Raw genomic sequence first — 15834 nt, forward strand, 5'->3', positions numbered from 1 at the left:
TGACAGACGCTTCAAGTGGAGTTACATTTTAACTTCACTAATAATGTACATTATTCAGTAAAAATACAAAAAATAGTGCAGAAGTGTATTTCATAAGTAGATGTGCTGACTTATCCATCATAGTAACAGGCTTTAGATAATCTGTATAATTTAGGTTTTAAAAGGAAGAGGTAGCATTTTAATAACACAAAAGGAAATGTTAATAAATTGTTTGTAATAATTGATAAAGAATCTCTGATCTACATTTTGCAGTTACTGAAGATGACTGAATGAATGATGTTCATTTTCTAACACATCTTTTCCTGAAGCTCTGTCACTTGTCACTTCACTGTCATTCAGAAGCCTCAAAATAAACACCCTTTAAACTGTGTTTAGGATGAGATCAAATGCAGGTTGGCTGCTTTTCTGCCATAAACACCTGGAATAAACTTTGAAATGAATCTAATGACTCTTTAATTTCTTTAACAGCTCACACTGATGAAGAGAGAATTGAGAATGCAGTCATAGAGGAGTGAGCAAAGTTCATCTAACAAAAAGAAGATGCATTTACTGTAAAAATAATTTCATAATTTCTCGTTCTTTAGGGCTTTGTGAGGTTTTAAAATAATACTGATTTGTCATTTTAATGTCATGCTGTTATTTGCTCGGCATCTTATAGACACCCTCGTTGTTGACTGGATTTGTTTAGCTAAAGCCTACAAACCTCCTCATGAGGTGAAAGTTACCATGTGTGTAGTTTCTAATAAACCTTACATTCTGCTAATGCAAAACAGAGTAAAAATGAACAAATATTCTTTAAAAATACATATTGATCAAGAGAAAATTGTGATGTATTGTCTGAGGGTTGAGCTGTGCTTCTGCAAAATAACATCTGACATGTGGGAAATAAATATGTCTGCTATTGAAGTGAGTTTAATCTCAACATGGTGACCTGCACATTAAAACCTCAAAACACTTCATCTAACTGTAATGAGGTTTAAGCAAACACAATAATCTGTGCAAAATGGTTGCTTTAAGTCCAGAAATTATAGAATGATACTCTACTCTGTCAGTTGCTGGACCTCTTTTAATGTAAATCACGCCATCCTATTGTTTTATTCCAATGGAAGAGAATGAGATGAAACAAGATTAAGCATGGAAGATGGATCGGTTTGTGAAAGGGAAGAGAAAAGCCGTAGCCGTACGATACGTCCAAATTATGTTCAAAAGCGACTGTTTTAAAAGAAAACCTGATCAATATCGTGGGCAGCATAGGCATTTTGTAAAGCCACTTCAGCAACAGCGAAAGCACAACTGGCTTCGTACAAAATTGTGTATCGCTTTGCACAATGCAAGAAATCACACACAATTGCAGAAGAGTTGATTCTTCCTGCTGCCATAGATATGGTGTCAGTTATGCTTGATGAGGCAAGTGTCACGAAATTAAAGACAATCTCATTGTCTAATGACACCATATCAAGACGAATTTTTTATATTCCGAATAACCTGGAGGAACAGCTCATTGAGAAAATAAAAGGGAAAAGCTTTGCGCTTCAAGTTGACGAGGCCACTGACAGTACCAAGGACAGTTTGTCAACAGCGTATGTGTGCTTCATGCACTATGTGCACCCGATCTTGTTCTGTTCAATGATTCAATGACAACACAATTGTAATTTCAAAAATGTTAAAATGTATATGGTTTAAATTGCATTATTTCAGAATGAAAATGTGCAGTGTAATATTTTCCAGTGTAGGTTGTATTTTCTGTATAGATGACTACAGTCAGAGTGTTTGGTGAAAAGCCCAGTGTTACTGGAGTTAAAGTAAGTGAAGCTTTGTATGTATGCAATATAAAAACAAGTTCACTGACTGTTATCTGAAATATGGTGGGGAACTAATATTGCGTTTTGTGTCTTCTCAGTATTAGTTCTACCACTACTGTATTTGTACTGCTGTGTTTTCTTCTATTTCTGTGTGAGATTAGCTCTAGTTGAATTACGAGGAGTAGACTTCCAATCTCAGTTAGACACTGTTGTTAGTTTTGTTTGAATTTTCAGCTGTGTGAACTTTAATTGTAGTTGTGTGAGGAGATTTGTGGATGAAATGTTTATTATCTATTAAACAAATGCATCATTATCAATTCACTGAATTATTTCAACTGGTAGCAATAATGTATCATATGAAGTACAAGTAATACACTGAGAAAACTCTTGTGTCTTTGTCAATATCAGCATTTTTACCATTTTGTATTTTTTATACAATGATGTACTGGAGCTAAAACATTTATTGAGCCAAAATAATAATAATAAAAAATAAACAGATCAATGTCTACTTCATTTCTCTTGCATTTTTATGTTTTAAACTCCGTTCTGCTGCTATATTGTTGCCTTTTCATTGTCTTATATTGTCTCTTGTCTCTGTAACACTGGAATTTCCCACATGGGATTAAAAGCAGAAACTCGATCCTGCAGTATTATTCAGCGTAAGTAGAGGATCTCAGTGCAGTAAAGTTCAGGAGTAAATGAGGAATCAAACAGAAATGTTATTACTCTTACTGCATGTCTACACACTGGTACACTGATGTACAGGACTAACATAACACTGAAAATGTCCAAAACACAACATAGGAAATTAACATTACAGAAGTGACAGTGATTCAGACAATCAAAAGCTACTTATAAAGTGAACTACAAGGTTTCACTCTTAAATCCTGCTAGATAACTTCCTCATGAGTGCATTTCTTCCCAGTCCTGGCAGAGGGATTAAGATAGTCAGGATTAGAGGTTTGTAAATCAAGCTTGTATCTAAATCATTGTTGTATATGAGCATTAACACAGTCTACACAATTGTGGAGAATTTTTGGTAGGTGTCTGCAGTCAGGAACATCACACACTTCTTCCAAGGAAAAATTGTAGCAGAAAAATAGTTTCATTCATATTTTACTGTATAAATAAACATTTATTCCCTTTTGTTACTGTAAGAGGCTGCGCTACATCTCCAGCAGCCAGCAGAGGGCAGCAGTGGAGCACAGTGAGAGCAGCCATTCAGGAGAACTCAGTTACCCAGAATTCTCCAGGCTGATTAACCTGGATTAACTGCAGGATACTTAATGCCAGCCTCTGACACAGCCCTTTGTCACACCTTTGTAGAGGAGTGACTGGTATTGTATATCAGAGCTTTATCTGAGGGAAAGTTAAAAGAGTAAAAGAAAAGGTAAATGAGAAATTAAACAAATTAGAAAAGAAAGAAAGCAGAGGAAATAAGTGACTAGAGAGAGTGCACCAGTCACACCCCAAACCCAACCCTTAACCTTTATTTCACCAATATATAAACCCTGCTTGTCCAGTTATTTATAAACAAGCAGGGGTTTTCACTCTGCAATTGGGTCCACACTGAACTGTCCTGTAACAGTTACCATATCATTTGTGTGTGAGATTTTAAAACTCAGGTCTCTTGTAAAGAACAGCTGGCTGTTAGATGTCATAAGCTTGTGTTATGAAGGCAACTGAAGTGATATTCAGTAAGAAAACTCTCTCTGGACTCAACTAAAGCTCGACATGCTCCATCCCCATCTCAGCTCCTGCTCCTCTGCACTTACATTTATCATGTCAGCAGTAACAAAAATGAATTCAGTAACATAGCTTCATACTGACAGTTACTGACAAAGTGTCACGAGTCCCTTTTGGACCCCTTCCTTAGACAGTGTGTGCTATAGTGGCCATTACACACAATGTGCTTTTTATGTGCTTTTGCTTTGCTGTGCAGATTACACACATGGATTATAACTAGAAGCACAAAAATATTATATTCAAACCTTATTGTGCAATCTAGACCCTTTTTATTCCTTGTTCACCATTAGGCATGCACACTGTAAATCAGCAGCAGAAAAAAGAAAACATTTAACATACATCATTTATTTAGATGCAATTTTGGGGAAAGAAAAACAGCCAGATCCATAAATATTTGGACATTGACCAAGTTGTGTGATGCTGTGAGTAAAATTTCTCTGTGTGTCTTCAGCAACATGGACAGTTGAAGACTGGAAAAAGAGCAGGTGATTTTTTTTAAATCTTCAGCTGTCCTGTGTCGGTGAGTCTGTGCCCATGATAGCCTCAGATTGCTGTTGTTGGCTGAGAGGAGTGGAACCTGATGTGGTCTTCTGCTGTTGTAGCCCATTGTGACGGCGGGTTGAACCTTGAGGTTGATGGGCCACAGCAGCTGAAGATCACTCCTGTCAGCCAAGAAAAGCAATCTGAGTCTAGAGTGGGCACAGGCTCACCCAAACTGGCCATTGCTTCATTCCATCTCAACTGGTCCAATGCAGGTTACTTGACCATTTTTAATTTATTTATTTATTTATTTTTTTGAGTGATTACCGCTATGTATTGGCATTGCTAAACCACCATTTTTTAAATTTTACTTAGTTTAACTAAGACAGCCATCTTTGTGTCATGACACACAACAATTTTGGTTATACAGTTATTTACGGAAACCTCAGTATCTGGGCTCAGGATGATCCTAGCTCCTTGGAACAAAAACTGATCTCTAGAGCACTTTACTTGTGATGGCGGGCCGACAGCCCGCGCATGTAAAACATCAATTAAATATCAATAATTAAAATGTTACGTGTTACTTCCCTAACACAACTACTACTTACGCAAACGTTGATCACACTACAAACAAGACAAAACTATAATGCTATAAGAAACAGAAAACATTAATTCATTGTTTACCTGGATCTTTAGTCTATGATTAGCTCACCTCACCTCTTATCTGACAAGTCTTCGGGTTTGAGTCGTTCGTTCGTCACGTGACAGCCCCATAAGCTTAACCAGTGCAGTCTGAGCCCGAGAGAGAATTGATTAGTTCATCTCTCAAGTCTTTCAAGTCGTTCGTTCTTTTGTCACGTGACCACTTCCCTGATCAGTACCTCAGTCAGTAATACTATAACGTAAAACTGTATTTTTTGTATGTTGGATCATATTTAGGAATTATCATAAAATTATCAAAAGATGTGTAATAAGCATTTTCCTAGAAATAAAAAAAGGTCTGTCCATTTCTGTCACTATGTTTTTGTTACTGTTTCTTGAGGATCTGTGGTGTTATATTATAAATAAATAAAACCCTGTTATAAATAAAATATTGATTAATTTGTCCTTTCACTGTCTGTCTATCAGTAAACACACACTAGGCTATGTAATAAAATAATCCAAGCCTACAATTACAAAGTACTTATAGTTTGTTCGTTTTTACTCCAATTTTGAGTTTGCTGGTATAATAATTGTTTTTCCTAGGCAGAATTGACATATTGGTCTAATATTTGTATAAGAAGACTGGTCAAAAAGGACATAATGACATAAAGTAAAAGCAAATAACATTTTGAATTTGAATGATTAATGTTAGTTTAAAATATTAAGGTTATGATAATGTCAGCTTCAACAGTTGTAACCCAAATTGAAATAAAACTGGAGAGTTAAAGTGAATTACTTAGAAATATAATGTGCTTGGGTCACACGAAGGTTTAACCAATGGTTCAGCTGAAGGACAACTGTCACTCAAGACTGTCACCAAGGGAAAGGTAACCAATCCACACCCATCCCCCTTTGTTTCGCACTAGGTGAGGGGCAGAGAAGAGCCTCAGACAGATTTTAACACCTCAGGAGAATGAGCACTACAAAAAGGAGTGATGTTTGGACTCATTTTGTGGCAACTTCAGCCACTGAAGCAAAATGCAACATATGCAAACAAAGTTTTTCAACTAAAGGAGGAAGCACTTCTAATTTGAGGAGGCACCTTAAATCCTCACATCCTACTGTGCTGTTAGCACAAGTTAGAACAGAGACTGAAGATGATAGCCCTGCAGCAGCTGGAGCTGTTTCGACCACCAGCTCTTCTTCTGCTTTGGCTTTGGCTGGCACGCTGACCACATCTACAGCATCCAGTACACCAACAGCACCCACCACCATCCAAGGAGCAGTTAGGCCAAGGAGGCCACAACAGCAAACTTCAATGAGCAGTTTTGTAACAAGACCAATGGATCCATTAAGACAAAGCAAACTTGATGAGGCTCTGGTGAGAATGATTGCTTGTGACTTTCAGCCATTTTCTATAGTGGAGGACAAGGGCTTTAAGGAGTATTCACATCTTCTGGACCCGTCATACAGTTGGGTAAGAAAAACACTATCAAAAACTGTAATGCCTAGGCTGTATGACAAGTTAAGAGGTGATATAATGGACAAAATCAAGAGTGTTTCTGCTGTTTGTCTCACAACAGACTGCTGGACCTCTTTGTCTACAACAAGTTACATGACTGTGACATGTCATTTCATAGAGGACATTCAGATGACCCCCTATCTCCTGGACTGCTTTGTTTTGACAGACAGACACACTGCTGCTCACCTGGCAAGTGAGCTGACAAGGGTTACAAATGAATGGTGACAAAATTGTAGCTTGTGTCACAGACAATGCCAGCAACATTGTTTCAGCCCTGAAAGACCATCTCCACTGGGACCACATACCTTGTTTCGCCCATATGCTGAATCTTATTATCAGAGCTGCATTGAAGGAGGTCCAAGCAACATTGCAAAAGGTCAAGACAATAGTTGAATACTTCCATAGAAGTACAGTTGCTTCACACAAGCTCAAGGCCACACAAAAACAGATGGGTCAAGAGCTGTTGCGGTTAAAACAGGATGTGTCCACAAGGTGGAATTCAACATATTACATGTTGAAAAGATTTACTGAAATCAAAGATCCAATCATCTCCACCCTGGCACTAACTAATGCATCTCTGCCAACCTTGTCGCCAGAGGAATGGAAAATTTCCAGATACATTTTGGACATTATTAAACCATTTGAAGAGGGCACCACTAAAGTGAGTGCAGAAAAGTAAGTTGCTCAACATATTTTATTATTATTCATTTTAAAACCACATTTTAAACTCTTAATAATGCATGTTTTTCTGTAGCCTTATTTTTTAACAGAGAAGTATATGCAGTACTGATTTTGATTTTGTTATAATTAATTTATAAACAATTTGTAATCTTCATAGGTTTGTGACTGCCTCCAAAGTCATTTTGATGACAAGAGGTCTTCAGAGGATTGTTGCCCGATATCAGAGAAATCCCTCCAGCTTTGACCCTGTTAAAAAACTAGTGGATTCCCTGATGTCAGAAATGACTAGGAGGTTTGGCAAAGTGGAACACATTGAGAAGCTTGCTGATGCTACTTGCCTGGACCCAAGGTTCAAAAAGCAATTTTGTCAATCACCAGGCAGCAGAAGAGACAGTAAAGAGGGTTACAGCAGCTGCAGCAGCTATTAACCCAGCTCAGAGTGAGGAGGAGGAGAATACTTCAGATCCTGGTGCGACTGCCAGTGCAGGGGCCATGTTTTGGGAAGACTTTGACGAGAGAGTAGCAAGCTTGAGGCCTTCTGCTACCACTTCTAAGACATCAGATGCTATGATGGAGATGCGGGCCTACCTTGCAGAGCCACTCTTACCCCGCACATCAGACCCTCTGGCCTGGTGGAGGAGATGCTCACCAGTATACAAAACCCTTTCTGAGGTCATGAAGGCAAGACTTTGCATTGTGGCCACATCTGTGCCATCTGAAAGAATTTTTTCTAAAACTGGGCAGATTATCTCAGAGAGAAGAAACAGACTCAGCCCATCCAAGGTCCGGGGGCTTGTTTTTTTGAATGCAAACATGCCTTAAAGCAAGTCCTAAAAATATAGCCACAGTGTGTTATTTATTTTTATTTATTTTAAAAAAAGCCTAGCTTGTTGTGCAATATTTAAAAAAATTTTTTTTTGATATATATTGTGATTTTAAAGTTAATTTGTTAAGGTTATTAGGCTCTGTGGCTTTAATATCTTTTAATTTTCATTTATTTTTTTATTTAAACTGTTTTAATTCATTTTGGAATAGTTATCCTCTTTGCTATAAAGCTTTTCTGGCACAAAAATAAACAATAAACACCAATTCAAGAGTGTGTGCACAGTGTTTCTAATGTCTAAAGTGTCAAAAGTATAGTTTACACAGACATTTATTAAATAACTGCACAATTAACTTATCAAGTATAAAAGTTATTTAGTTACAAGTTATTAAGTATCACTGGTAAGTACATGTGACTTTTCAGATAAAAAAACAACTTGTAAACATTGAAGGTAATTTATTACGGACTAAACATATAGTGAGTGACTCAAAAATGTTTCATGAATCCTAAATAAGTAACACTACAGTTCTATAGTCTAATCTCAAGGGTTAACTCAAAAGACATAAATCATCAAAGATTAGAATCCACTGTAAAAAAAAAAAGTATCTCTTCTTTATCAAAATGATTTCACCATCATATGGACAAAATGATTAAAGCGTAACCAACTCTTTATTACCTTTACCACATTCAGTGTTATGGAAAAGAACCATCATGACAGAAATTAAAAGCAACAATTTGAGACCAAAAACGCATCAGGTAACTGTAAGAGTAAATAATAATAATAATAATAATAATAATAATAGTAATTACTATGCACCCGTTTGTAAGGAAGGCTGTAAATTAACTAATTTCTCTATCCAAGACTCGAGAGATGAACTAATCAATTCTCTTTCCGGCTCAGACTGCACTGGTTAAGCTTATGGGGCTGTCACGTGACGAACGAACGAATCAGACTCGAAGACTCGAAACAGGTGAACTCATTCCAGTACAGAACCTATAGGATGTTGCGCATGCGCGATTGAACGAATCACTCCCCGAGACGACTCGTTCTTCCCGAGTCACATTAAAGGTTCGTTCAAAATGAACGAATCGCTCAAGAACGACCCATCACTAGCGGGGGAGAGGAAAGTGAAAATCATTGCTTTTCTGTTCCCTGTGTTTGTGTGTTTTCTAGACGCAGACGTAAATGAGGAAGACGATCCCTCCGCTGCCTAAACCGGCCTGTTGTATCCTCACAGTTTCACCACCGCACTGCAAGTTCGCCGCGCCAAGCCTCCCTTCCCCCACTCTCCTCCTGCACCATAAGTTTCACTTTCACTTTTAAGGATAATAAAAGAACACGACTCGCCCTCGCACTTTCTGCTTCTGTGTGTGTGTGTGTGTGTGTGTGTGTGTGCAGCCTTCTACGGTCCCGCAGTGTCACACCCATCCACATAAGGTTCGATATTTTGTGCATGTTGAGATGCTTTTCTGCTCACCACAGTTGTAAAGAGTGCTTATTTCAGTTACTAGATCCTTCATAGCAGCTCGAACCAATCTGGCCATTTTCCTCTGACCTCTTATCAACAGAACTGCTGCTTACTCAGTGGTTTTTGTTTTTCTCACCATTCTGTGTAAACTCTAGAGACTGTTGTGTGTGAAATTCCCAGGAGATCAGCAGTTTCTGAAATACTCAAACCAGCCCTTCTGGTACCAATATCCATGCCATGATCAAAGTCACAGAGATCCCACTTTTTCTTCATTCTGCTGTTTGATGTGAACATTAACTGAAGCTCTTGACCTGTAGCTGCATGATTCTTTTGCATTGTGCTGCTGCCACATGATTGGCTGATTAGATACCTGCATGAATGTGCAGTTTTACAGGTGTTCCTAATAAAATAGACAGTGAGTGTATGTAGCTGTTTCTCCTCCAGATAAGTGAGATAACTCATACATTAAAATATTATAAAGTGATCATTTTCACTGAGCCCTGAACATGCCAGTCTTCTAACACGTCACAATCCACCATGCTCCTTAAGATCTCAAAACTCCGAACTTCTGGTAGTTCAGAGAATATCAAAGTCTACAAAAGGGGGTAGAGCGTTTTCGTATTTAGCTCCTAAACTTTGGAATAGCTTTCCTGACAGTGTTCGGGGCTCAGACACAGTCTCCCAGTTCAAACGTAGATTAAAGACATATATCTTTAGCCAGGCACACACTTAACACTTAACACACACCATAACCTTGTACTTCAGTACATCTGATTAATTGCACATTATGATCTAGTGCTTGCTAATATTATGAACAGCAGCTACGCTAACTCCTTTCCACTTGTTTCCCTTCTTCTACCCATCCCGAGGCACATAGAGATTGTGCCAGCTCCAGTAGACGAGGCCAGCCCTACGAGGATACTGAGGCATCCAGAGATGGATCAGCTCCAGCCGGTTTCTGCCTCATGAGGATTTGGGTATTCAAAGCAACGAAAGCAACGCCGCCAACCCTATGTGGACTTTGAGGAAGACAACAACGTCCAAATTAATATACACATAAAATTCTACATGACTATACATAAATGCAGAAAGGACAATGTTCATATCACACTCTCCAGTGTCACCCAAATGAGGATGGGTTCCCTTTTGAGTCTGGTTCCTCTCAAGGTTTCTTCCTCATATCATCTAAGGGAGTTTTTCCTTGCCACAGTCGCCTCAGTCACCTCAGGCTTGCTCACTAGGGATAATTTTGTCTAACATCTAGGACTGTTTGCATGTTTTTGTTTCTGTTTGCATGTTTTTTTTTTGTTTCTTATGTTCTATAAAGCTGATTTGAGACAATGTTCATTGTTAAAAGCGCTATACAAAAAAAATTGAATTGAAAGTATTTCCAGTAATATATTGCAAAATACTTGTAAATATATTTTTATTATGAAATGAAACATAATCCATACATTAGTCTCCTCAATCTTGTAAAAGTTACAGCAATTTACTTGTGTTCTGTCGCATTACATTACATGATTCCTCTTCAATTTATTTATTTAAATGTCTCTTTTCTGTGTTTAAGGTGAATCTCCTCCAGTCTCTCTGATCATCAATCCCAGCAGAACTCAACACTTTACTACAGACTCTCTCTCACTGAGCTGTGAGGACCAGAGTAACTCTACTGGATGGACAGTGAGACGATACACACACAGTGAGAGAGTGTTAGATTGTTCACGATGGGGATCAGTTACAGGATCTACATGTAAAATCAGCTTCCTCTCCACATCACACACTGGAGTTTACTGGTGTGAGTCTGAATCTGGAGAAAACAGTAATCCTGTCAACATCACAGTGCATGGTGAGTCTTCATGTAATGTGTTTATTCCTAAAAGCAAAGGGAAATGATTTACAGAATATTCAGAGCTCTGAGTTTCTAATTCAGTACATTACCTGTACATTTCTATTATTCTGAGTACGGATACATGTATGCTAGTAGTATATACTAGTTTTACTAGGAGCAGTAAATGAGCATGGAATCAAATCGATTTTCGATATTCATATATATCTGTACTGATTTCTATAAAGATGGATCAGTTCTCCAGACACAGACTACAGGAGAGATGATCATCCGAACTGTCTCAAAGTCAGATGAAGGTTTCTACCACTGTAAACACCCAGAGAGAGGAGAGTCACTGAAAAGCTGGCTCTCAGTCAGACGTGAGAAACCTTGTGAGAATTTCTTTTTTATTTGATTCTCTTTTTAATAACAGTTTACATGCACAGTGTTTAAATGCCTAAATTCTGTAAATTCTCTCCTCAGTCTCAGGTTCTAGATCTGGTGGTGGAACAGTAGGAGTGGCTGTGGGTTTGGGATTTTTGTTCATCGCTTTACTGATCTTAATGATCCTGCTGTGGTCCTACAAAAGAAAAAAAGGTCTGATAACTGCTTTAGCTAAGTTATATAGAATATAATCAGGATTTCTAAAGAATAAAACAAATTTTAATGTATCACATAATTGTGGAAAAATAACTAAAGGTTACTTGATGAATAAATAACTAAAAGTGTTGAAAAGATCTTGTTTGGAATATTTCACACTTAAGTCATTATTATGGTGTGAGATATCGTCCTGATTACAGTGTAAGAAACAGTTTAAATACAATGTAGATTATAAAATATGTGAAAAGTACTAGCACATACTAAATATAGATATACTAACTGTAATGTGGTTATTAATACATATTCATATTATTCATTAATATTATTATATTATAAACCCAAAACCTGTTGTAAAGTCATATTTAGACCTAAATAAAACTATTTCAGAAAATATGGTGAAAGATGTGATGAAGGTTAAGAACTAATTCACAGAAAATATATGTATTTAATTGAAAGTTTTTGACTTTTTTTCAGTTAATATTTTTTTCAAATTCTCACAAATTATTGTGGATGTGAGATCTGTCATACTGAACCCGGTTTAATAATGGAATCTGAGTTTTTGTGAAATCATTAGGTTTAGTTGTAAATATAACTTTACTACAGGTTTTGCAGTTCAGACGTGTAGTTACACTCATCTAACTACATACTGTTATTAGAATTATATCCATAATTAATATTTGTATCTATTCCTACTGTATTGTAGTCTCTCTGGTTATATTGCTGTAATCAATTCTGTGTAAAATAAAATGTTTCTGTAACTATTTACACCCTTTTCAAATGTAGAATCTGTCTCCCTCTACAGAAAAGCAGCAGAAAACCAATCAGACATCAGAGCAGAATCAGAGCCGGTCAGGAGCTGAAGACTCTCAGTCAGGACACACACCACTTCAGGCTGGTCAGACACTGTCTCAATCACTTTATTTCTATATTTATTAGAAGAATAGAAACACATCTTTCTTTGAAATTCATTGTAAAATTATCATCTCTTTAATACACAACATGAACAGCTTTTAATAAATTCAGTTGTTTTATTTGTTTGAAATCTATTTTGTAATCTACAGTAGCATTTATAACAAATTCAGTAGAAAGTGAACACTTTTATGATACTGTGGATCAGGCAGATACGAGTGGAACAGGTAGATTTATTTCCTCTTGCATTAGGAGACTTAACTATAGATTATCCCTACACAGGAAAGTACAGAAGTGTCTTGTAGTGATTAACACACTGCACTGTGTTCAGGTGAAGCTGCAGCTGAGAGTGAAGTCACTTACGCACAGGTCATGAAGAAAAAGAAGACAAACAGGAACAATGGTAGCGTATTTTTAATACATTTCATGGATTATTTATTAAAATTAAAATGAGCAAATAACTCTTGAAATCTTCACCACATTCAATCATTTATTACATTAACAATCTGCATCCAAACATCTGAGTTCATAAGCTACAATTTTCCTCCAGATCAGCGAGTCAGTTCCATCACAGGCTCCATTAAAAGTCAGTGATGTGTTCTGCATAGCATTAATCATAAAGTTATCATACATTGAAAAGATGCCTCATGCTGAATGATAAAGGAAGCTGAAGAAAATAAACTCTAGAGTTTAAAAATCTACTTTAAAAAAGCAGCTAGAGTTCAGTGAGGTTTTGGCAGGAGACTGATAATGACTTATGTTTATGTTTATGAGTTATGACTGATGTATTACAAGGCTAAAGATCATTGGGATGGTTTTGTTCTCTGCTACTGCGGGTGCTGATGCTGAAGCTCGTGTTAGTGATGTGACTTATGCTGAGATTGAACTAAAACCAATGAAAAATGAAAAGAGAATAAAAGGTAAAGCAAAATGAAGACATTTTATTTTGTGTCATAGTTCACCTGCACCCTACTCTTGTTTTACGTAAATAATAAAACACACTGTTGTGCTGTTATAGGAAAATAATCAGTGATAGTGTGGTGTGATGAAGCAGAGCTACTGCTTCAGAGTTCCTACCCTGAAGGTGATTATTTTCCTATTACAGCACATCCCAAACTGTTTTACCACAGCAACTTCCCTATTTAATTCATTACAGAATGATATGTCATAATTTTCATCCATTTATTGTTTTGAGATTTCTGCAAAAGTTAGTTCCTTTTATCACTTGTGTTTCATCACGTATAAACAGTCGTTCCTTTATCAGCTTCTCTTTTTTCTCTTAAAGTGTTAAAGCTTAGAGTCCTCTGTCCTGAAGACTTTCCCATGTCAGAAAATTTCCTGACTGTTACACAGCACTGACACTGGAGACTCCTTCCATAAATGTTAACTAAACTTCTTAGAGAAAACTCCATATTAAAAATTACATGTTTTTTGTTAAACAACATCCCTTAATCTGTTTATTCACATAATCTGTCACTTTATTTATGTAATCTGTTACTATAGAAATGATAAAGTATTGAAACAATGGCATTAATATAAATGTGTGATTTGCAGCTGCACTACTGTCAGAGCTGCTGTTATAGAAAATTAATCAACACCTTCTGACCAATCAGAATCCAGAATCAAACACTGCTGTGGTCTAATATATTTCACTTGTGTACAATTTAATATCCAGATCATTTTCTATTTAATACTTTAGATGAGTTGTAATTTTTCGGGGGATTAATTCAGGATATCTTGATTCCCACTAGAAAAGGCCAGTGTGGGTGATGATACTGTCTACTCAGAGGTGAAGCACAACATGGAGGTAAGACTCATGACATTTACAGTATAAATCTTAAAAGATAAACCAAACACCATGAAGTAAGAAATAGTTTTAAAGGTGCATTGGGTAGAACTTGGCATCTAGCAGTTACAGTATCCATGTACACAAAACCCCGCCTCACAGAATCTGAAAGAGTTCATCCATGTTAGATTGGTAGCTGTCTAGATAACTTTCCATCATCTCATTCTACTTGGACAGTTATGACATAGTTAGCTATGAACATGCAAAATACTGACATGCCAAATAACTAACTGATTTCTTGCTGCGGTCACTGATTCAAAAAGTTAATTAGTTTGTAACATCAGTGATAGCAGTATGAGGAGACATGTATTTATAAAGATATTTATTGCAATCTCTTTCTTTCTCTCTGCAGTGAGCCGTGTGTCCGTGTCCACTGATGAAGCTACAGTTATCAAACAGATCGCTGGAAAACTGTGATTTGTGTTTGTCTTCAGTTTTTCCTAAAATGCTCAGAGTAGTAAAGTCTGCTTATCCCCTTCCTGTACCCAAGAAACATTACTTATCATTTTTTAATGCTTTTTACTGTTTTTCCTTTTCTACTTATTCTGTACACTTATTATTAAGGGAAGAAATATAATTAATTTTATATACATGTGGCTCATTTGCACATTTTGACACATTTAAAAAGAAATTTGTAATACGATTAATTTTATTAATGCACTTTTAACTGGATACATATACAAGTAAAAGAAAAATAAAAAAATATATATATGGACAAAAGTATTGGGACACCTGACCCTTACACCAACAGGGACTTTAATGACATCACGTTCTAAATACATTAATATAGAGTTGGTCCCCGCCTTTGCAGCTCTAACAGCTTCCACTCTTCTGGGCAGGCTTTCCACAAGATTTGCGTGTTTCTGTGGGAATTTTTGCCCATTCATCCAGTAGAGCATTTGTGAGATCAGTCACTGCTTTTGGACGAGAAGGCCTGGCTCGCAATCTATTCCAGTTCATCCTAAAGGTGTTGATTGGCGTTGTGGTCAGGGTTCTGTGCAGGCCAGTCAAGTTCTTCCACACCAAACTCATCCAATCATGTCTTTATGGACCATGCTTTGTGCACTGGGGCACAGTCATGCTGGAATAGAAAAGGGCTTTCCCCAAACTGTTCCCATAAAGTTGGAAGCATAGCATTGTCCAAAATGTCTTGTTATGCTGAAGCATTAACATTTCCCTTCACTGGAAGTAAGGGGCCTAGCCCAACCCTGAAAAACAGCCCCATACCATTATCCCTCCTGCACCAAACTTTACAGTTGGCACAGTGCAGTCAGGCAGGTAATGTTCTCCTGGCATCCACCAAACCCAGACTCATCCATAAGACAAACAGAGAAGCGTGATTCTTCACTCCACAGAACATATTTCCACTGCTCTAGAGTCCAGTGGTGGCGTGCTTTCCACCACTCCATCCAACGCTTGGCATTGTACCTCGTGACGTGAAGCTTACATGCAGCTGCTCGGCCACGGAAACCCTTTTCATGAAGCACCAGCC

General features: G+C 37.2%; 1 protein-coding gene across 1 annotated transcript in view; it reads left to right on the forward strand.

The window, feature by feature from the left end:
- LOC128318142 (carcinoembryonic antigen-related cell adhesion molecule 5-like) overlaps positions 1–15834 on the forward strand; it is a 33426-nt gene that overhangs the window by 11443 nt on the left and 6149 nt on the right. Inside the window, exons 7-12 of the mRNA XM_053233511.1 lie at positions 11477–11584; positions 11724–11728; positions 12398–12482; positions 12828–12899; positions 13348–13416; positions 14248–14324. Coding sequence (XP_053089486.1) covers positions 11477–11584; positions 11724–11728; positions 12398–12482; positions 12828–12899; positions 13348–13416; positions 14248–14324 — 416 coding nt within the window. The remainder of the gene's footprint in view (positions 1–11476; positions 11585–11723; positions 11729–12397; positions 12483–12827; positions 12900–13347; positions 13417–14247; positions 14325–15834) is intronic.

The sequence above is a fragment of the Pangasianodon hypophthalmus genome, chromosome 4, assembly GCF_027358585.1.
Source record: "Pangasianodon hypophthalmus isolate fPanHyp1 chromosome 4, fPanHyp1.pri, whole genome shotgun sequence".
Classification (NCBI taxonomy): Eukaryota; Metazoa; Chordata; class Actinopteri; order Siluriformes; family Pangasiidae; genus Pangasianodon; species Pangasianodon hypophthalmus.